Source organism: Stenella coeruleoalba (genome assembly GCF_951394435.1).
Source record: "Stenella coeruleoalba genome assembly, chromosome: 20".
NCBI lineage: Eukaryota > Metazoa > Chordata > Mammalia > Artiodactyla > Delphinidae > Stenella > Stenella coeruleoalba.
In genome coordinates, this window is record NC_137166.1 from 55,381,704 (window position 1) to 55,403,671 (window position 21,968).

At 47.0% G+C, this 21,968-nt stretch overlaps 2 protein-coding genes across 17 annotated transcripts in view; one reads left to right on the plus strand and one right to left on the minus strand.

The window, feature by feature from the left end:
• NLRP7 (NLR family pyrin domain containing 7) overlaps positions 1 to 21,968 on the minus strand; it is a 182,347-nt gene that overhangs the window by 92,450 nt on the left and 67,929 nt on the right. For 15 of the 16 annotated variants that reach the window (XM_079906907.1, XM_079906899.1, XM_079906897.1 and 12 more), the window contains 2 exons: positions 19,143 to 19,615; positions 1,336 to 1,469 (listed from right to left, as the gene is read on the minus strand). In XM_079906907.1, coding sequence (XP_079763033.1) covers positions 19,225 to 19,615 — 391 coding nt within the window. In that variant the 3' untranslated portion in view covers positions 1,336 to 1,469; positions 19,143 to 19,224. The remainder of the gene's footprint in view (positions 1 to 1,335; positions 1,470 to 19,142; positions 19,616 to 21,968) is intronic. The other variant, XM_079906903.1, reaches the window with a different exon arrangement.
• On the plus strand, positions 5,068 to 8,742 carry LOC307178626 (leukocyte immunoglobulin-like receptor subfamily A member 6). Its single transcript, XM_079906985.1, has 7 exons — positions 5,068 to 5,187; positions 5,347 to 5,382; positions 5,565 to 5,849; positions 5,997 to 6,299; positions 6,525 to 6,836; positions 7,084 to 7,386; positions 8,132 to 8,742. The coding sequence occupies exons 1-7, from the start codon at positions 5,154 to 5,156 to the stop codon at positions 8,251 to 8,253; spliced, it is 1,395 nt and encodes a 464-aa protein (XP_079763111.1). The 5' UTR covers positions 5,068 to 5,153; the 3' UTR covers positions 8,254 to 8,742.

Here is a 21,968-nt window from a genome sequence, read left to right on the forward strand (position 1 = left end):
ACACGTCTGAGAGGCTCCAGAATCTCTGACTGGGCTGGTCTGCAAACTCCGACCATAAAGACTGGAAGAGGTGGCTGTTTCTTCCAACACACAGACACCAAAGCAAAGCTGTAAGACGCACGAAGAACCAGGGAATGTGACACTGCCGCAGGCAAGACATAAACCGTAACAGATGAAGGTCTATCAGACGCCTAACTGTTCAAACTAACTGTCTTAAAGAAGCTCCGTGAGCTATCTTCCACAAGGGTGCCAAGAACACACAATTGGGAAAGGATAGTACTTTCAATAAATGATGCTGGGAAAACTAGACACCCACATGCAGAAGAATGAAACTGGACCCTCAGCTCACACCATATATAAAATCAAGTCAAAATGGACCAGAGACTTAACCATAAGGACTGAAACCATAAAACTACAAGAAGAAAGCATAGGGGAAGAGCTTCTTGATGTTAGTTTGGACAATGGTTTTTTGGATATGACACCAAAAGCACAGGCAACAAAGACAAAAATAGACAAGGGGATTGCATCATATTAAAAGCTTCTACACAGCAAAGGAAACAGACAACAGAGTGAAACGGCAACATATAGTATGGGAGAAGATATTTGCAAACCATGTATCTGATAAGCAGCTACTTGTCAGAATATACAAGGAGCTCACACAACGCAACGCAAAGTAGTAATAACCCAATTTAAAAAACAGGTAAAGGACCTGAATAGGCATTTCTCAAAAGAAACATTCCAATGGCCAAACAGTACATGAACAGGTGCTCAACATCACTACCCTCAGGGAAATACAGATCAAAACCACAATGAGATATCACCTCACACCTGTTACAATGGCTGTTATGAAACAGACAAAAGATAACAAGTGTTGGGCTTCCCTGGTGGCACAGTGGTTAAGAATCCACCTGCCATCGCAAGGGACATGGGTTCGAGCCCTGGTCGGGAAAGATCCCACGTGCCACGGAGCAAGTAAGCCTGTGTGCCACAACTACTGAGCCTGCGCTCTAGAGCCCACAAGCCACAACTACTGAAGCCCGCGGGCCTAGAGCCTTTGCTCCACAACAAGAGAAGCCACCGCAATGAGAAGCCCGCGCACCGCAAGGAAGAGTAGCCCCCGCTCACCACAACTAGAGAAAGCACACACACAACAATGAAGACCCAGCGCAGCCAAAGATAAATAAATAAGTTAATTAAAAAAAAAAGATAACGAGTGTTGGCAAAGTTGTGGAGAAAAGAGAACCCTATGCATTGTTGCTGGGAACACAAATCGGTGCAGCCACTGTGGAAAACAGTATGGAGTTTCCTCAAAAAATTAAAACTAGAACTACCTACCATAGGATCCAGCAATTCCACTTCCGGGTATACAGCCAACGCAGATGAAACCACGATCTCGGAGACATATCTGCACTCCTATGTTCACTGCAGCATTATTCACATTAGCCAGGATATGGATACAACCTCAATGCCTGTCGAAAGATGAAGAGATAAAGAAAATGTGAGATACGCACGCGCGCGCACACACACACACACACACAAATGTTCAGTATGTGAGGTCATGGATATGTTAATTAGCTTAATTGTGGTGATTATATCACAAGGTAAGTGTATATAAAAACATCAAGTGGGACTTCCCTGGCGGTCCGGTGGTTAAGAATCCACCTTCCAATGCTTGGGACGCAGGTTGGATCCCTGGTCAGGGAACTAAGATCCCACATGCCACGGGGCAACTAAGCCCACAAGCTGCAACTACTGAGCCCATGCACTCTGGAGCCTGCGCACGCAACGAAAGATCCCGCCTGCCACAGCGAAGATCCTGCGTGCCACAACTAAGACCCAACACAGCCAAATAAGTAAATAAATAAATGCTTTTTTAAAAAATAAAAACATTAAGTTGTACATCTTAAATATACACAATTTTTGTTACTTATATCTCAATAAAACTGAAAATGTTTTCTTTCATTTAATTACACCAAGCACATTGGTAGTTATTCCATTTCTAATTTTAGGCTGTTACTCCCATGTTAACATATGTATTTACATTTTTATTTCTAAACAGCTATGCATTCTCCTCCTCCATGAGAGAAGACAATGTTCTCATTATACTTCACCTGAAATCTGGGTACTCTATATACGTGCATGTGCGTGTGCACATCTGTGTGCCTGTGTGCACACGTGTGGGTACATCTGTGGGTGCGTGTACTAGTTGTGTTAGTTAATTTTTCAGTGCTTTTCATACCATTTTTTTCTCATGTTACATCTCACTTTCTCCATTACATCTCTTAGTATTCCTTTCACTGAGTGTGAAAATAGTAAAATATCTAAGAACTTGCGTCTCTGGAAATGCCTTCTTTCACTCTCATTCTCTCTTTATCAAGTTACTTGAAAACATTTCTTATTTCAAACTAAGTGTGTGACTCAACTACTGGGAGAGGAACATACAGGTGATGGGTAAGGGCTCCATCCCCACCAGAACCCTCCTCATCTCTCAGGAAGACGCAGCCTGACCTGGTGGGCTGAGCGGAATGGACACAGCTCCCACAGGTCACATGTGGTGGCTGGAACCTCCTCGCAGTTAGGGATTCACCCTCTGATGAGCCTTTCACTTTTGTCCCTCAAAAATAATTTGGCTCAGTGTAAAATTCTTCCCAATTAATTCCCTGAAGGTATTTCTCCAGTATCTTCTGGCATCGCCTTGGGTACGGGGTAGTCTGGTCCCAACGAGCTTGTCATTCTCTTAATGGTAATTTGCATTTTCTACAGGAAGTAGTTTCAGGACATTTGTAGGGCCCCAGGACAGTCGTCTTTGATTTTTTTCAGTTGAAATGTTCACAAAATACAATTAACCATTTCGAAGCGTACAATTCACTCTGAGATACTTTTTTTTTTAATTTAACCTTCATTTTCTTAATTTACCATGAAGGGTCAAGATACAGACGTCACTTTTAAATACAGGCGTCCTAGCACTTAGTTGGCCTGTCCTCATCTCTGAAAAATGTTCAATTCTTCATTTCTTTGGCCGTTGTTATACGTCACGACCTTTCCTTCTGACACTTACAATAGATATGACGTGGGCCCTCCTCATTCTATTCCCCAAGTATCTTGAATTTCCATTTCTGGTCTCTCTAACCTTCATTGTGGAACATTTCCTCGATATTGTTTTCAATTCCATAACTGGTCCCTCAGCTGTCTTGTCCTTGATGGGGTGACTTTTTTAATGTGTTCATCCTACTGGATTTGTCATCTCTACCTTTTCTAACTCTTAATAACTGCCCTTTCTTCTCTAAAATAATCCATATGGTTGCCTCCCTTTATTTTTCAGATACTTAAACACGCTTAATTTAAATCGACTGTCATATTTCCCTACTGATTCTTTTTTTGCATATTTTTATTTCAGCAAAGCCACTAATTGTGTTGTGATACAATCAAGATATTCACAGCAAGTATGTTCTACATTTTTTTCACCTCTTTATTGGTTTCCTACTGATTCTGTTTCCTTGCCTAGGACACCCCCATTCGACAGCAGACGGCTGTCCGTAGCACTGTCATCATTACTAGAGTCACTGTGATGTCCATTCCTGTTAAAGGCTCTGCCCTCACACCCCCGGTCTCTCCTAGAAGGCTTCTCCCGGGGCTGTCCTGGGAGTCAGGCTGACCAGGGGAGACTGCTGCAGCTGCTCTGCCCCGTGCTGCCCACCGTCTCAGACTTAGCATCTGCTCACAGCTGTGGCCTCAGGGATGGTCCAATGGGACCCTCACACTCTCACGAGGGTGGACGCCCAGGGCTGACAATCGTGGACTGAGTCTGTTTCACGCCACACAGGGGAGGTGGCTCAATGCTGACCACGGGCTCGGGGCAGTGAGCAGAGCTATCCCAGTGCCCGTCCAGAAACGCGGGGAAGTGGGGCCGCAGCTTCAAACTTCACCTGGAGCCCTGACCCCTCCCTGCCTGTGAGGACCTGGGTCCCTCTCTCTGTCCACACAGGTGGGAACCTCCTCCCTATGACCCTCTTGATGATCCCGGTCAGCGGGGGCCACTCAGCCTAGTTCCCTCTTCTTTGGTCTGGTTCCCTCTCCATTTGGGGAACTTTCTTTCTCTTTTTCTGCATGTGTCTGTGGGTACGTGTTTCAGAAATATTCAAAATAGCATTTCTCAGTGTTAGGAGCAGAGGAGGGCTCTTAGGTGGGCACCACAACCACCCACTTTGCCGTGGAGTCTGAGCCCAGGATCCTCTCATGTCCCACCCACTGCTGTTGTCACCTGCTCTGGAAATTAACAACGGTGATCCTGCAATGAACCTGACACCACTGAGCTCACAGCCACTCTGAGGAGTGGGGCTCACGACAACATGCAGAGGAGGAAACTCAGGCTCAGAAAGGGCACTGCCCTCACGGTTACAAGAGCAGTGGGGACAGATTTAAATAGAGACATTTTCCTTCAAAGGGAGACCTCTACCTCAAATCAAGGTCCGCTAAGCTTCCAGGCAGGATGACAGGACGGGGAGGAGAGCCCTGTCCAAGGATCAAGGGCCACCGAGCAGGCAGGAACGACTCAGGGGCTTGTTCCCAGGAAGGTGGGGTGGACGCTGTTTCAAGAAAAAGGGAGAAGTCCCTGAAGGGGGCTGAGACAGAAAGCAAACCCACACTCTGGGGCCAGGGGAGCAGGCATGTTTCCTTCCTTATTGCCCCGAACTTCTCCTCTGTGCTCATTGCCACACTGACCTCCACGGAGCTGTGGGCAGATGTTAAACGTGTGTCTCTGCTGATCTGAGCTCTGCGGTGCAGCAGGAACCTGCAACCTCCCTGAAGCATCGCCAGGGCCTGAGTGATCCCTGTCCATGGTGAGGACACCACAGGGACCTGCCGATGGACCGGCTGAGGACGAAGGAGACCCAACGGCGATGCTCTGAGAGGGAAAGACGTGCCTGGGTCACCCTCATATGGAAGGGGCGTCTCAGCAAGACACCGGGTCTGTCATGGGAATGAGAGCCAGGCTCCTGGGGAGGGGCAGTTCCCCTTCCTGTGGGGCTGCTGACGTGACAGTCCCCTGACGGGGAGGACCAGCCTCCCAGTGGACACACCCTCGGGTCTCCGTCCTGAGGGCACCGTGGTCTCCTCCATCTGCACCGCCTGGACCACAGGGACGAGACGCCATGACTCCCAGCCTCACGGCCCTGCTCTGCCTCGGTGAGATGGAGGAGGGGGAGGGGAAGCCCCAGCCAGGGACGGACCCCTCCCCACAGCCAGGCTGCTCTGTCAGGAGACCCCAGGACTCAGGAGGCTCACGGGTAGGAGAGGCGCTGCTCAGGATTCAGGGCGAACCTCTCACAGGGGTCTCTCTTCCAGGGCTGAGTGTGGGCCTGAGGACCCAGGTGCAGGCAGGTGAGTCTGTCCCCAGGTGTCCCACCTCCCTACTGATCATGGGGACAAGGGACCACCCCCAGGCAATAGGGTGGGGAGCAGCGGCTCTGGGCTGAAGGAGGGGGAGTCCGGGAGGTTGGGGGCTGAGAGCTGGGGACCTGGGGTGAGGATGTCTTGTGACCCAGCCTCTGATGTCCTTCCAGGCACCCTCCCCAAACCCACCATCTGGGCTGAGCCAGGCTCTGTGATCCCCTGGGGGAGCCCCGTGACCATCTGGTGTCAGGGGACCCGGGGGGCCCAGATGTTCCGTTTGGATAAAGAGGGAAGCTCACCTCCCTGGGACAGACGGCCCTCACTGGCGCCCGGGGACAAGGGCAATTTCTCCATCTCATACATGACACAGGACTATGCAGGGATATATCACTGTTACTATCGCAGCCCCACTGGCTGGTCAGAGAGCAGTGGCCCCCTGGAGCTGGTGGTGACAGGTGAGAGGACACTCGGGGGTCCCAGCCTCGGGCTCTGCCCTCAGGAAGGGGGTCTGCTCTCAGGGGTGTGTCCCTCTCACGGCCCAGCCCTGGAGGAGGAAAGGGGCGTGTGAGCCCCATTTCACAAGCTCCCTCCTTCTCTCCTAGGGGCCCACAGCAAACCCACCCTCTCAGCCCTGCCGAGCCCTGTGGTGACCTTGGGAGGGAACGTGACCCTCCAGTGTGGCTCATGGCAGGGACTGGACGGGTTCATTCTGACTAAGGAAGGAGAACCCAAGTCCTCCTGGACCCTGGATGCACAGCGAGGCCCCCATGGGCAGACCCAGGCCCTGCTCCCCGTGGGTCGCGTGACCCCCAGCCACAGGTGGATGTTCAGATGCCACGGCTTTTACAGGGACACCCCCCAGGTGTGGTCGGCCCCCAGTGACCCCCTGGAGCTCCTGTTCCCAGGTGAGGAGGTCCCACCCTGGCCTCACGTACTTCTTGAGGCACGAGACATTATTAGATGCTTTTCTCCCAGGATTGTCCCAGATGAGAGGGTGGGGTGAGGGGGGAGCGGGGCGCACAGGACAGAGACACAGAGTGTGAGTGACAATGAGGCCTGGGGTCCAGGATGGGAGAAGGGGCTTCATGGGAGGAACCAGCCCCTACAGCCCAGGGCTGGTCTTCCCCCAGGTGTGTCTGGGAAGCCCTCCCTCCTGACCCCGCAGGTCCCTGTCGTGGCCTCTGGACAGAGCCTGACCCTCCAGTGTCGCTCTCACGTCAGCTATGACAGATTCGCTCTGTCCCAGGAGGGGAGACAGGCCCTCCCCCAGCGCCCTGGCTGGCAGCCCCAGGCTGGGCTCTCTCAGGCCGGCTTCCCCCTGGGCCCGGTGACCATCACCCACGCGGGCCGGTACAGATGCTACGGTGGACACAACCTCTCCTCCGAGTGGTCGGCCCCCAGTGACCCCCTGGACATCCTGGTGGCAGGTGAGGAGCCAGCGGGTCAGTCAGGGACCCAGACTCTGCACAGGCCCTGCCGGGGGAGCCCCAGCTGGTGATGCTGGGACCAGGCGTGAGGGGTCCCCAGGGAGAAAGGGAGGGAGACAGAGAGAGACGGGGGTGGGCAGGGAGAGGGAGAGACTCGGAGAAAACAGAGACAGACAGAGATGAGGGGCCTCAGGGAGGCCCAGCTGAGTCGCAGTTCAGAACCAGGGGGCGGGCAGCCCCTCACCCCCCTTCCTCTCTCTAGGGTCGTTCCCTGACACGCCCTCCCTCTCGGTGCAGCCGGGCCCCGTGGTGGCCTCAGGAGAGAACGTGACCCTGCTGTGTCAGTCAGGGAGCAGAAAGGAAACTTTCCTTCTGTCCAAGGAGGGGGCAGCCTGGCCCCCACTGCGTCTTAGATCAAAGTACCGAGGTGGGCATTTCCAGGCCGAATTCTCCATGAGTCCCGTGACCTCAGCCCACAATGGGACCTACAGGTGCTACAGCTCACTCAGCAGTAACCCCTACCTGCTGTCACACGCCAGTGCCCCCCTGGAGCTCGCGGTCTCAGGTGAGGGACCCTGACCCTGTCCTCTCTGACTCAGTCAGCTCAGGGCTCTGTCCCCAGAAATGTCTGAGGTAGTAATGAATGCGGGGACACAGTGGGCCTCCAGAGAGGAGGACATTCAATGGCCCCTGACGCCAAAGTCTCATCACTGGATCCTGGGTCCTCAGCTGTTGAATCAGTGGGAACTCCCAGAAGTAGGAGAGTAAGATTATAGGCTTCAATCTCAGACTGAACACAGAACACACAGCACTCAATTATTTCTGTCTTAAGAGACCACTTTTCTCACTGATCCTGAGCACCGGGGGCACAGCCAACTCTGTTCCAAAGTGATTCCAAAGCAGGTTCTGAATTCAAAGAACACATGGAGGCTGAGAGAACCCAATGAGGAGAGCAGAGGGAACCTGGCATATTAGAGGAAGGGTTCATTAAGGAACTGTGTAGAAGCTGTAATATGAGAATTGGAGGCACTGACGACACAGAACCCAGGAGAAGGGCTCGTGTCTCCCCAACTCCTCACTCACACCCTCACTTTACGATTCTCATGAGCAGCTGACACCATCCACCCGCCACAAAACCAGTCAGATCCCACGGGTGATGAAATCACTCAGATATGGGGCTGGGCTCCGAGGGTCATGTCCTGTCAAGGAGAGGCAGGTTCCCTGGGTGGACATCCTGGAGTCTAGGGTGACTGGGATCTGCTCTGACCGTGTGATCTCTCGTCCAGAATTCCTACCCTCACACCCGCAAGACTACACAGTGGAGAACCTCATCCGGATGGGCATGGCCGGCTCCGTCCTGCTGGGGCTCGGGATTCTGCTCTTTCAGGCTCAACACGGCCACGGAGGACCCCAAGAAGCAGCCAGGAGCTGAACACGAGAGGGGACCGTGCACCGTCCGAGTGGTGGAGCCCTGTCACGACCTTATGTGCCAGGAGGTTCTGGAAGAGAATCTGCAGCACGTGTTGTGTGAACTGTCTGACCAGGGAGGGAGAGACATGGTGTGGGTGCAGGAGAAGGCCCGGGAGTCCCTGTGGAGGACTGGGCCTCGGATAACCATGGTGCCTTCCCTCCCCACCAGCGATGACTCTCCCTGACTGCCCCGTCCCCTCACCCCTGTGACGTGAGGCACATCCCACACGGCAGGTTTGGGTCCTTACCTTTATACATATTCATGTTCTGTTTCACTTATCATGAAACACATGTTGCTTTAGTTTTAATTTCCACATTTGCTAATGTGTGTCATTGACCCTTATTCGTTCATCCCATAACACAGACTCTGTTTTAATAACTGAATAAGTGGGTGAAAACAGTCTCCAGTTTGGAACAGGTAAATCTAAAACTATTCCCTAAAACTTTTCCTGGACCCATCAATCTATTCTCTCCTCATGAGACAACACCTAGTACAGTTTCTCCAGAAACACGAGGTGTTTGAATGAGCACAATGGTGCTTGAAGTGACAGCCAGTGGGTGTGCTGCTAAAATGGCTCTAGAAATGTATCACTTTTTCAAAAGCCCTAACTGTGGCAATCGTCTGTTTCTTTGGTGTAAATACTCTCTTTTGGCCAACTGCACGGTGCCAGTGGGAATGCACTGTATGCAGAGCTGGAATGTTCGAGTATAAACCAGCTGCAGCACACTCACTGATGATCTCAGTGTACACACAGGTCGTCTTCTATTTTAAAATTTAGGGTTTCCCTGGTGGCGCAGTGGTTAAGAATCCGCCTGCCAATGCAGGGGACGCGGGTTTGAGCCCTGGTCCGGGAAGATCCCACGTGCCGCAGAGCAACTATGCCCGTGCGCCAGAACTACTGAGCCTGCGCTCTAGAGCCTACAAGCCACAACTACTGAGCCCACATGCCACAACTACTGAAGCCCGCGTGCCACGAGCCCGTGCTCCACAACAAGAGAAGCCACCGCAAACAAAGAGTAGCCCCCGCTCGCTGCAACTAGAGAAAGCCCGGGCGCAGCAACAAGGACCCAACACAGCCAAAAACAAATAATTAATGAATTAATTAATTTAAAAAAGAAAGTTTAAAATCTATGGTAATTTCCACCTCAATGTCATGCCACAGTGATAGTGAAAGCATGATGCCAAAATTATATTACATCCACATTAAAGGTAAATAGAAAACAACGGTAATGTTAATTGTGGGAAAAAATAGAGTGCCTAGAATCCCAATATGTAACTGGTGAGAGTTCAAAGTGTTACCAGTCAATGAGGAAAGTAGATAACAATTATCCATTAAAAGGAAGAGACACACGTCTCTAGCCCCTAACTGTGTACCCTAGAGGAAAGTGTGTGCGTATGCATATGATATGTTTGTAACAGAGAAGAACAAACCTGACTCCATATTGGACCTATTCCTTTAGCTCCAACCCTTGTGCTCTGTTGCCTGTGCTCAGTCATGCACCTTTGCAAAAGAACGTTGCCTATAGCTTGAAATATACAGAATAGCCCATTCTCAAGACTCTGACCTTTAAAGGTATAACACTTCATACATACAGAGATAAAAAGTTGCAGAACAGAGAGTAACCTTTTCTTGTTGGAGGTTTAAAGGAACATGATGACCAGAGCTACATGGACAGCTGTAAGAACAAAGGATTCCAGCATCAAAAAGTGTGCAACAACCAGCCACACGTCCTCCGCTTTGTGTGTGTGTGTGTGTGTGTGTGTGTGTGTGTGTGTAAATGCACAGGTGGGTGTTTAATCTGTATTATCTCTGTTCTCCCTGGAATTTTCTTCCCCATGGGGCAAGGGCTACTTTACATTTAATAAACACTGTCTGACCCCCCCCACACACAAAAACCCCATCTAACTCGGGTAAGAAGGTTCTTTGGGGCATCAGTCCACCACCTTCTAGGTCTGCTGGCTTTCTGAATAAAGTCACTATTCGTTGCCCCAACATCTCATCTCTCTGTCCCATGGCGAGCAGTATGAGCTTGGACTCAGCACATTCATGAGGATGTTGGCAGAGGTGTCACTCATTTTAGACAAAAACCACAGACATCAATGGCACAATTAATATTTGTGGTTTAAAAGAAGACATACAGATGGCACATGAAAAGATAACCAACACCGCTAACTAGTAGAGAAATGCAAATCAAAACTACCATGAGGTACCACCTCACACCGGTCGGAATGGCCACCATTAAAAAGTCTACAAACAATAGATGCTGAAGAGGGTGTGGAGAAAAGGGGACCCTCCTGCACTGTTGGTGGGAATGCAAATTGGTGCAGCCACTATGGAGAACAGTATGGAGGTTCCTCAAAAAACTAAAAATAAAGTTGCCAGATGATCCAGCAATGCCACTCCTGGGCATATATCCAGACAAGCTGTAATTCGAAAAGATACGTGTACACCTATATTCACAGCATCACTATTTACAATAGTCAAGACATGGAAACAACCTAAACGTCCACTGACAGATGAATGGATAAAGAAGATGTTGTGTGTGTGTGTATACATATATACACACACGCGCATGCGCACACACGCGCACGCGCACACACGCGCACGCACACACACACACAATGGAATACTACTCAGACATAAAAAAAATGGAAAAGGGTGGGAAAGGGAGGATGGGAGGGAGGGGATATGGGGACGTGTGTATGCATATGGCTGATTCGTTTTGTTGTGCAACAGAAACTAACACAGTAATTAGTGAAGCAATTATATTCCCATAAAGATCTATTTAAAAAATTGAGGGCTTCCCTGGTGGCGCAGTGGTTGAGAATCTGCCTGCTAATGCAGGGGACACGGGTTCGAGCCCTGGTCTGGGAGGATCCCACGTGCCGCGGAGCGACTAGGCCCGTGAGCCACAACTACTGAGCCTGCGCGTCTGGAGCCTGTGCTCCGCAACAAGAGAGGCTGCGATAGTGAGAGGCCCGCGCACCGCGATGAAGAGTGGCCCCCGCTTGCCACAACTAGAGAAAACCCTCGCACAGAAACGAAGACCCAACACAGCAAAAATAAATTAATTAATTAATAAACTCCTACCCCCAACATCTTCTTTAAAAAAAACAAAAATTGAAAGAAAAAAAATGAAATAATGCCACTTGCAGCAACGTGGATGGACCTAGAGATGATCATACTAAGTGAAGTAAGACAGAAAGAGAAAGACAAATACCATGTGATATCACTTACATGTGCAATCTAAAAAATGACACAAGGGACTTTCCTAGTGGTCCAGTGGCTAAGACTCCATGCACCCAATGCAGGGGTCCCAGGTCTGAACCCTGATCAGGGAACTAGATCCCACATGCTGCAACTAAGAGTTCGCATGCCACAACTAAACATCCTGCATGCCTCAAAAAGGATCCCGCACGCGGCAGTGAAGATCCCATGTGCCACAACTAAGGCCAGGTGCAGCCACATAAATAAATAAATACAACACAAATGAACATATCTATGAAACAGTAACAGACTCACAGACATAGAGAACAGACTTGCGGTTGCCAATGGGGAGGGAGGTATTGGGAGTTTGGGATTAGCAGATACAAACTATTTATATATAAGATGGATAAATGACAAGGTCCTACTGTATAGCACAGGGAACTATATTCAATATCCTGTGATAAACCATAATGGAAAAGAATATATATAGGTATAACTGAATCACTTTGCTGTACAGCAGAAATTGACATACTGTAAAGCAACTATACTTCAATAACTTTTTTTGTTAATTTTTAAAAATTTGTGGTTTATATATATGCAATGGAATATTATAGGGCAGTAAAAATTCACAAACTGAAACTACAGACAGAATAAAGATCCATTTTGAAACATGGAATTAAATAAATAAAAGAAAATGTTAAGAAGCATGACTGTAATATTACTCCACTACATACATAATGTTCAAGAGGAGACAAGATTTACAACTTAGGGAGGCATAACTCATCTTGACCCTACCATAAAAGAAGGAAACGGTTTCCATGTAATTCATTAGGGTGGTGACCTGTATGGTGATGCTGGAAGCTTTAGTTCAAGATGGAAGCCACAGGGTCTTCTGGAAAACGGGTAATTTCTCACTGAATTTCTTTCTTATTGCTTTATAATTAACATACAATATTATACTAGTTTCAGGTGTACAACATAGTGATTTGATATTTTTAAACATTATGAAATGATCACCACAATAAAACCAGTTACAATCTGTCACCACACAAAGTTGTTACAGTATTATTGACTATATTCCTTATGTGTACATTACATTCCCATGACTTATTTCTTCTACAGCTGGAAGTTTGTACCTCTTAATCCCCTTTACGTATTTCATCCTTCCCCCCTCCCACACTCCTCTATGGCAACCACCAGTTTGTTCTCTGTACCTATGAGTCTGTTTCTGTTTCGTTTTGTTTGTTCTTTCGTGTTGTTTATTTTTGCTTTTGTTGCCCTTGCCTAAGGAGACATATCCAAAAACATACTGCTTTCTTAACGCCTTATAGATTTAAGAACACAGCTTTTTCACCTCCTCGGTTAAGTTTATTCCCAGGTATCTGATTCTTTTTGAAGTAATTCTAAACAGGATTGCTTTCTTGATATTCTTTCTGATAGTTCATTTTTAATGTATAGAAAAGCGGAAGATTTCTGTATATTAGTTTGGTATACTTTATTACAACTTTACTGAATTCATTCATTAGTTTTAATAGGTTTTGGTGGAGTAATTAGAGCTTTCTATGTATAGTATCATGCCATCTGCAAATAGTTACTTCTTCATGTTCAGTTTGGATGCGTTTTATTTCTTTTCCTTGACTAATTGCGGTGGCTAGGACTTCTACTACTATGTTGAATAAAAATGGGGAAAGGGAGCATCTTCTCTTGTTCCAGATCTTAGAGGAAATGAATTCAGCTCTTCACCCTTCAGTATAATGTTACACTAAAGGACTTTACATCATGATCCAGTGAGATTCATTCCAAGGATGCAAGGATGGTTTAACATCCATAATCCAACCAATGGGATACACCACATTCACAAAATGAAGGACAAAAACTATATGATCATCTCAATAGATATAGAAAAAAACATCTGACAAGATTCAACACCCATTTATGACAGAAGCTCTCACTCAAGTGGGTATAGAAGGAACCTACCGCAACACAATACAGGCCATGATGACAAGCCCACAGGTAACATCATACTCAATGGTGAAAAACTGAAAGCGAACCCTGTAAAATCAGGAATAAGACAAGAGTGCCCATTCTCACCACTCTTCTTCAACACAGTATTGGAAGTCCTAGACAAAACAATTAGGCAAGACAATGAAATAAAAGCCATCCAAATTTGACAGAAAGAAGCAAAACTGTCACTATTTCTGGTTGACTTGATTTTATATGTAGAAAACCCTGCAAACTCCAACAAAAATTATAAACAAATATAGTAAAGTTGCAGGATACAAAATCAATATACAAAAACCTGTTGCACTTTTATTCACTAAAAATGAGCTAGCAGAAAGAGAAATTAAGAAAACAATCTCATTTACCATTGCAATAAAAATAATAAAATACCTAGGAGTCAATTTAACTAAAGAGGTCTCAGAGACCTGTACATTGAAAATTATGAGACACTGTTGAAAGAAACTGAAGACACAAATAAATGGCAAGCTATTCTGTGCTTAGGTGTTGAAGAATATAACATTGTTAAAATGTTCATATGACCTAAAGCAATCTACAGATTCAGTGTAACCCCTATCAAAATCCGAAGCACGTTTTCCATAGAAATAGGACAGAAAAAAATTCTAAAATTCCCATGGAACCAGAAAAGACCACAAAGAGCTAAAGCAAGCTTAAGAAAAAAGAGCAAAGCTGGAGGTATCACACTCCCTGATTTCAAACTATCATCACAAACCATAGAAATCTAAACTGTATCACAGTGGCAGAAAATCAGATACGTAGCTCAAAGAACAGAATTGAGAGCCCAGAAATAAACTCACACATATATGAGCAATTAATTTACAACAAAGGAGCAAAGAACATACAATAGAGAAGGAATAGTTTCTTCAGTAGATGGTGTTGGGGACTTCCCTGGTGGTCCGGTGGTTAGGACCCCATGCTTCCAATGCAGGAGGCGCGGGTTCAATCCCTGGTCAGGGAACTAAGATCACACATGCCGCGTGGCACGGACAAAAAGTAATAAACAAACAAACAAATAAATAAATGGTGTTGGGAAAACTGGACAGCCACACCAAAAATAAAAATAAAAATAGACCACTATCTCATACCACACACAAAAGTCAACTCAAAATCCATTAAAGACTTGAATGTAAGGCTAGAAACTTTAAACTCTTAGAAGAAAACAGAGTACGCTCTTTGACACTGATGTTAACAATATCTTTCTAGATCTGTCTCCTCAGGCAAGGAAATAAAGGCAAAAATAAACAAATGGGATTACATCGATCTAAAATCTTTTGCACGGTGAAGGAAACAACCGACAAAATGAAAAGACAACCTATGGAATGGGAAGAGAGAGTTTCCAATCATGTATCTGACAAGGGGTTAACAACAAAAATATATTTAAAAAACTCATACGACTCAACAACAAAAATACAACCAATCTGATTTTAAAATGAGCAGAGGAAGGGAAGAGACAGTGTTTCAAAGAAGACATACAGAAGGCCAACGGGCATGTTGAAAACATGTTCAACATCACTAATTATTAGGGAAATGCAAGTCCAAACCACTATGAGACCTCGGCCCTGGTGGAACGGCTATTATCAAAAAGGCAAGAAATAAAAAGTGTTGGTGAGGACGTGGGGAAAAGCTATTCTTCATATACTGTTGGTGGGAATGTAAACCGGTGCCGCCACTGTGGAAGCCAGTATGGAGGCCCCTTGTAAAATTAAAAATAGAACTACCATATGCTCTAGGTATTCCACTTCTGGGCATTTATCGATGGAATAGAAAAACACTAATTTGAAAAGATATATGCACCCCCGTGTTCATCGCAGCATTATTTATGATAAACAAGACATGGAAACAACCTAAGTGCCCATCAACAGATGAATGGATAAAGAAAATATGATACATCGGGACTCCCCTGGTGGCGCAGTGGTTAAGAATCCACCTGCCAATGTAGGAGACATCGGTCTGAGCCCTGGTCCAGGAAGGTCCCACATGCCGTGGAGCAACTAAGCCCGTGCACCACAACTACTGAGCCTGCGCTCTAGAGCCCACAAGCCACAACTGCTGAAGCCCGTGTGCCACAACTACTGAGCCTGTGCTCTAGAGCCCGGGAGCCACAACTACTGAGCTCGCACGCCCAGAGGCCGTGCTCCGCAACAGAAGAAGCCGCTGCAATGAGAAGCCAGCGCACCACAACGAACAGTAGCCCCCGCTCGCCACAACTAGAGAAAGCCCGTGAGCAGCAACGAAGCCATAAATAAATAAATAAATAAATAAATAAATAAATAAATAAATAAATAAATTTATTATTGCGTTTTCATTTCCTGTAGGTTAAACTGTGATTTTTGTTGTTGAGATCCTTGATGGAACATATTCCAGAGACCCATGGATCCCCCCTTTTCCTTCAACCTACAACCATCCCTCCTTCTCCCCTGTACACTCCTCGGTGCTGGGGAATCTGCTAACTTGCAGAAGAGGATGGTCTATAACAGAAGATGTAGGATGGGATCCATGGGTTTGTACAGGATCCAGAGAGTCAGTGTACGCCTGGGGCTGTATGTGGGATGTTTTTTTGACTTATTGGGGAAGACAGGCTGAGCAACCTCGGGTACACCACTACCTTTTTCTGGCTTTGGTGTCCCTGTCAAAGATGTGGGGATCTGGAAGAATACCCCCAAAAGCCTTGACTCTCTTCCATTTGCAGATGCTGCCACTGTGGACCCAGAGCCCATGGAAGACCGAACGATGAAGGGCGAGGTGAATCCTCCCAGCCCCAACCCTCACCATAACTTGAGCCCTTCCACATATCCAGTGCTCCTGCCTTCAGATATCATGTCTCAGTACATCATTCCTACCCTTCTCCTCTCAGGACCCTACAGCAGAAGACACACAGGATGTGATACACGCCCACATGAACCGCTACACCCTCTCAGAGACAATATCCACTCCCATTCCCCTGAGCCCTACGTCCTCCTCTGAGTCCAGTATCTACATGGGACTCGATGTAAACCAAGACCATGCTGAGACCCGACCTGGCCCCAGGCGCTGAGCACACAGAGTGTTACAAAGCAAGGACCTGGACCTCTTCTTAAAGGGGCTCCTCCATGGACACTCTTCCTTCTCCTCAAACCCAGGCCCCCAGCTCTGAGGCTCACAGTGGAGTCTCAAGACATGTAGGATGGTCTTCAAAATCCCACAACCCCTTCGTCAGCTCCCAGCTGTTCTATTCTAACTATCCGGCCATTTCCGGATATTTTATTGCACTCACCCGCACATACTGGATAGCAAATCACTATCATCCTTTTTCTGAAATTCCACTGAAGCAAATCTAGAAAGTCTGCCAGTTGATCCTTCAAACTATTCAGTTAAAACGACGACAGCAACAACAACTATTCTGTAAAATTTTACAAAGATGATGTATAAAATGAACTTATTTACAAAACAGAAACAGACTCACAGAATTAGAGAACAAACTTATGGCTACCAGGGGGGCAGCGTGGGGGGAGGGATAGATTGGGAGTTTGGGATTGACATGTACACACTGCTATATTTAAAATAAAATGCCTCAGAACCTTTTTTTTTTTTTAAGATTCCATACATATGTGTTAGCATACAGGGGCAGGACAGGAATAAAGATGCAGACCTAGAGAATGGACTTGACACGGGGAAGGGGAAGGGGAAGCTGGGATGAAGTGAGAGAGTGGCACGGACATATACACACTACCAAACATGAGGTAGATAGCTAGTGGGAAGCAGCTGCATAGCACAGGGAGATCAGCTCGGTGCTTTGTGACCACTTAGAGGGGTGGGATAGGGAGGGTGGGAGGGAGACGCAAGAGGGAGGAGATATGGGAACATATGTATATGTATAGCTGATTCACTTTGTTATACAGCAGAAACTAACACACCACTGTAAAGCAATTATACTCCAATAAAGATGTTTAAATAAATAAATAAATAAATAAAATGCCTTTGCATGAAAAAATAAAAGCAATGCAAGTACGTGAAAAAAAAAAAGATGAAGTATATCCTGTTTGAGGTATCCAGTATGGTGGCCACTAGCCATACAAGGGTACTTAAATGAAAATTAGATTAAATTAAATAAATTTTAAAATTCAGTTCCTCGGCTACACTAGCCAAAATTCAAGGGCTCAGAAACCGCACGTATCTGCTCACTGCCACACGGAACACAGCAAATACATGACACTTCCATCGTGGTAGAACACAACAGCTGTTCTAGATTGATGACGCCAATTTGAAGACAGAATCCATATTCTCACAGAGCTCAGTCTGATGGAAGAGACCCACAGGTAGGGATGATACTTAACATAATATTACGAGATGACCAAACCTAGTGGAATGTAAGTAACAAGGAGAATCTCTTCCTGGAAGGACTTATCACCTCTTAACTCCGTGAAAATTTCTGCCGGATATATTTTCACCCAGACTCTAAGGATATCACCTCGTGCTTACACGTTTTTTTTAGCACCCATCGTTTTCTGGAAAGAAACCACACATCTGTTCTTAGTACACAATACACTCAGGAAGGTGGCTTTTGCGGAACTCTCCAATCTTACCCTTAATTTTTTATTTTCTAATTTAATCAGTGTCTTCACAAAGAGCCCACAAACTACTACATACAATAAACTAAATGGAGTTAATCTTTAAAAAATTGTGGATCAGCTATGTTGTACACCTGAAATGTATATAATATTGTCAATCAACTATACCTCAATTTTTAAAAGAGAACAAAATCCTGCCGTTAGAGAACATGGATGGACCTGCAGGGTATTATGTTTAGTGAAGAAAGTCAGACAGAGAAAGAGAAATACTATATGTTTTCACTTATGTGTGGAATCTAAAAATCAAAACGAACGAACAAATATAACAAAACAGAATCAGACTCACAGATACAGAGAACAAACTAGTGGTTGCCTGAGGGAAGAAGAGGGGTGGCGGGGAGCAAAATAGATGAAAGGGATTAAGAAATACCAATGACCAGTTATAAAATAAGTAAGTCACAGGGGTATAACGTACAGCACAGGGAATATGGTCAATATTTGATAATACTTTGTTATGGTGTGTAATCTATAAAAATATCGAATCACCGTGTAATACACCTGTAACTAATATAATATTGTAAGTCAACCATACGTCAACTTTTAAAAATTGTTAGGTGTCCAAGGAACTTGGAAATACACACATACAGGGAAAAGATGATACAGTATAAGGAAATCCATAAATTAAAAAAAATCATAAAATTGGCATTTTCAATAAAAAAAATTTACTATCATAAAGATGGTTGAGCATTCAAGATAAGATATAATGTTTGGGAATTTTCTTAAACGTAGGAAAGAAGAAATAAGAAATTCTATGAAAATCATATCCAAGATGAAAAAAGAAAATAATTCAATGTATCAAGGTAATAACAGATTAGATACTGAAGAATAAATTTCTGGTAAACTTAACAATGTCGTCATAGGTGGGTTGAGTCAGAGATTACGTTTCAAGTCCGGCCATTGTTAAATGATCTGAAGAGACAGCTCTAGTCCGAAAATCTTCCAGGAAGCCCAATTCCTCCCTCAGCTGGGCCCCCCACACTGACTTTTTTAAGGTAAGAAGAGCCCGTGTGAGTCACCTGTCCGTCCCGTGGTCAACTTGTACACGACATTAGTTGGGCCGCCATCATAACGTCCTGTGTGCTTTTCAGGTTTGCTGGGTCACCGCCTTCTGTTCAGCAGAAGCAGTACTGTGCTGCCCACCATCGCCAGCCTGGCGTGTCTTGGTGGGTCCTGGAAGGGAAGGCAGGCAGGGAACTCTCTGGTGGACACACTGGGCTGGAACACTGAGTCCTCCACAGCAGAGAGCCCTGCTTCCATGGGGGCAAGGTAGACCTTGATGGCTGAGTTCATCTTCAGCTGAGCACAGTCGTAGCCAACGAGGCTCCCAGGCCAGGTGGAAGCAGGAGTGGGGGGCCAGGTCTTACAGGAGATGGACTGTCCATCATAAGTCTTTCTTTCCAGGGTTCTTCTTGAGCCAGAGGATCTGGGCACAAGGGGGTGAGTCTCTTCCCCAAACCTTGGGTTGCCATCCACCTCAAATAAGACCTTCCTGTAATAGGAGGGGATACAGCACAGAAGGTAGGGTGATGGGTTGACGGGGGGACGTCGTAACAATATGAGGGTGAGTCTCTTGGGAAGTAGACAGTGGGGGCCCAGGAAAGTCTAGCCCCCAATTCTGGTCCAGAAACCCTTCCTAGACACTCTTCTTCCCTCTGCTGAGCCAGGCTCTAGGGCACCAATAGAAGACTGTGATGCTCAGACCTGGCGTGTCTGGGAGGAATCGGTGTCATCTCTAGAGTGAGGGAAGGAAGCAGTGCCAGAAGCAACAGCCCCTCGGAGGACAAGGCAATAACTCAAGTCCTCCAGCAGTTCCATGAGAGCAGGCACTGCAGGCACTACCGCTGCTGTCCTGCTTTCAGAAGAGGGGGAGAACCGTATACCGCGCCCCTGAGACTCCAGGAGGTTGTGTTGTAGGCTTCACCGTGCCACGTGTTTCTCGTGTGAGCTGACATCATTTCACTCAACGCAGGTTATTCTTCTATTCATTGTCTACTCTGTCTTGTCTTATGCAACTAATTTTACATTATCAACATCTAGTAAGAGTCCGCTAGTCGGCACTTGCTCAAAGTTCTCAGCAGATGTTCTTCTTGTAGGAGATGCCATGTCTCTGTGGCGTAGGAATCTCCATGGGGCATGGGTTCCCCTGGTTTGGAAAGGAGCCTTAGAGACGTGGGAAGGAGGAGGAACCTCTGAGCACAGGGAGGGGAAGGGGCTCCCCATCTTCCTCTCTAAGCTGTGCCTCCTTCTCCCCCAGGTGGTCAGGACAAGCCCTCCCTGTCAGCCTGGCCAAACCCTATGGTTCCTCAAGGACAGCATGTGACTCTTCAGACTGGACCCCCATCTCGGCTTTGACAGGTTCAGCCTGTACAAGGATGATGGAGCCCACGTCCCTGGGCTCCCAGGCATATTTCAGAACAGCTTCCTCATGGGCCCTGTGACCTCAGCACATGCAGGGACCTACAGATGTCACGGTGATTACAGTCACTTCCCCTCTGTGTGGTCAGCACCCAGCGAGCCCCTGGAGATCGTGGTCAAAGGTCAGAGAGCTCTTGTCCAGAATGGCTACCCGTTGAGCCAATCTTCCTAATCCCAAAGTTTCCTGGTGGAAGTGTCAGTCAGGGTCCAGTCAGAACAACAGGAAGCGCTCCAAGTATTTTAGATAAAAGAGTACTTAATGCAGGAACTTGGGTACTAGAGTGGGCAGAATAATTGTACCCCATGATGCCCACATCCTAATACTCCAAATCTAGGAATGTGTCATGTTACATTCCAAGGGAGACGAAATTGGATAGGGAACTAATGTTGGTAAGCAGTTGACCCTGAGATGGGGAGACTATCCTGGGTTATCCAGGTGGGCTCTGTCATCACAAGGGTCCACATAAGAGAAAGAAGGAGGCAGGAGCGTGAGCATCAGAGCAACAGCGCATAAGAAAGCCGCCACCCACCAGCGCTGGCTTCGAAGATAGAGGACAGGGTCATGAAACCAGGAATTCCAGCTGCCTCTCCAAGTTGGAAAAGGCACGGGAACTGATTCTCCCCTAGAGCTCCAGAAGGGAACACAGCCCTGCTGACACCTCGATCTTAACCCAGTGAAACCTGTGTCAGACTTCTGACTCCAAAACTACAAAATCATAGATTTGTGTTCTTTTCAGCCACCAAGTTTGTGGCAATTTCCTACAGCAGCAATAGGGAACCAATACAGGTATCCAGGTGACGGGTAAGTTAGGAAACCAAACAGGGGAAGTGAGGCTACCCAGCAATAGGTAAGGGCAGGACGCTGGTACCACCACTAGGCTGGAGTGACATAAGGAGGGGGCAGTGTTCATAGAGCCTGTCTCAGGCGTGCCCCACGGAAGCAGGGACCATGGAGAAGGCACGGACATGGCAGGAGATGAGCCCCTGCCCTGCCCCCCATCCACAGGCACAGGCTGGAAGGACACTGAGAGGTGCTGTAGTCCCTGCCTTACTGCTTAATTTTTACCTCCTACCAGGGGTTCTGATGTGTCAAAAAGAACATGAACCTGGAGGCTTCCCTGGTGGTGCAGTGGTTAGGAATCCGCCTGCCAATGCAGGGGACGCGGGTTCGAGCCCTAGTCCAGGAAGATCCCACATGCCGCGGAGCAACTACGCCCGTGAGCCACAACTACGGAAGCCGCGCACCTAGAGCCCGTGCTCGGCAACAAGAGAAGCCACTGCACTAAGAAGCCCGCGCACCGCAATGAAGAGTAGTCCCCGCTCGCCGCAACTAGAGAGAGCCTGTGCGCAGCAACAGAGACCCAACACAGCCAAAAATCAATAAATAAAATAAATAAATTTATTTAAAAAAAGATAAATAGGGCTTC

Bases quoted from the DNA above. Each gene is read 5' to 3' on its own strand.
- LOC307178626 (XM_079906985.1), top strand. From the start codon at position 5,154: ATGACTCCCAGCCTCACGGCCCTGCTCTGCCTCG. The intron at 5,188-5,346 runs GTGAGATGGAGG...TCTCTCTTCCAG, and splicing joins CACGGCCCTGCTCTGCCTCG to GGCTGAGTGTGGGCCTGAGG. The intron at 5,383-5,564 runs GTGAGTCTGTCC...ATGTCCTTCCAG, and splicing joins GAGGACCCAGGTGCAGGCAG to GCACCCTCCCCAAACCCACC.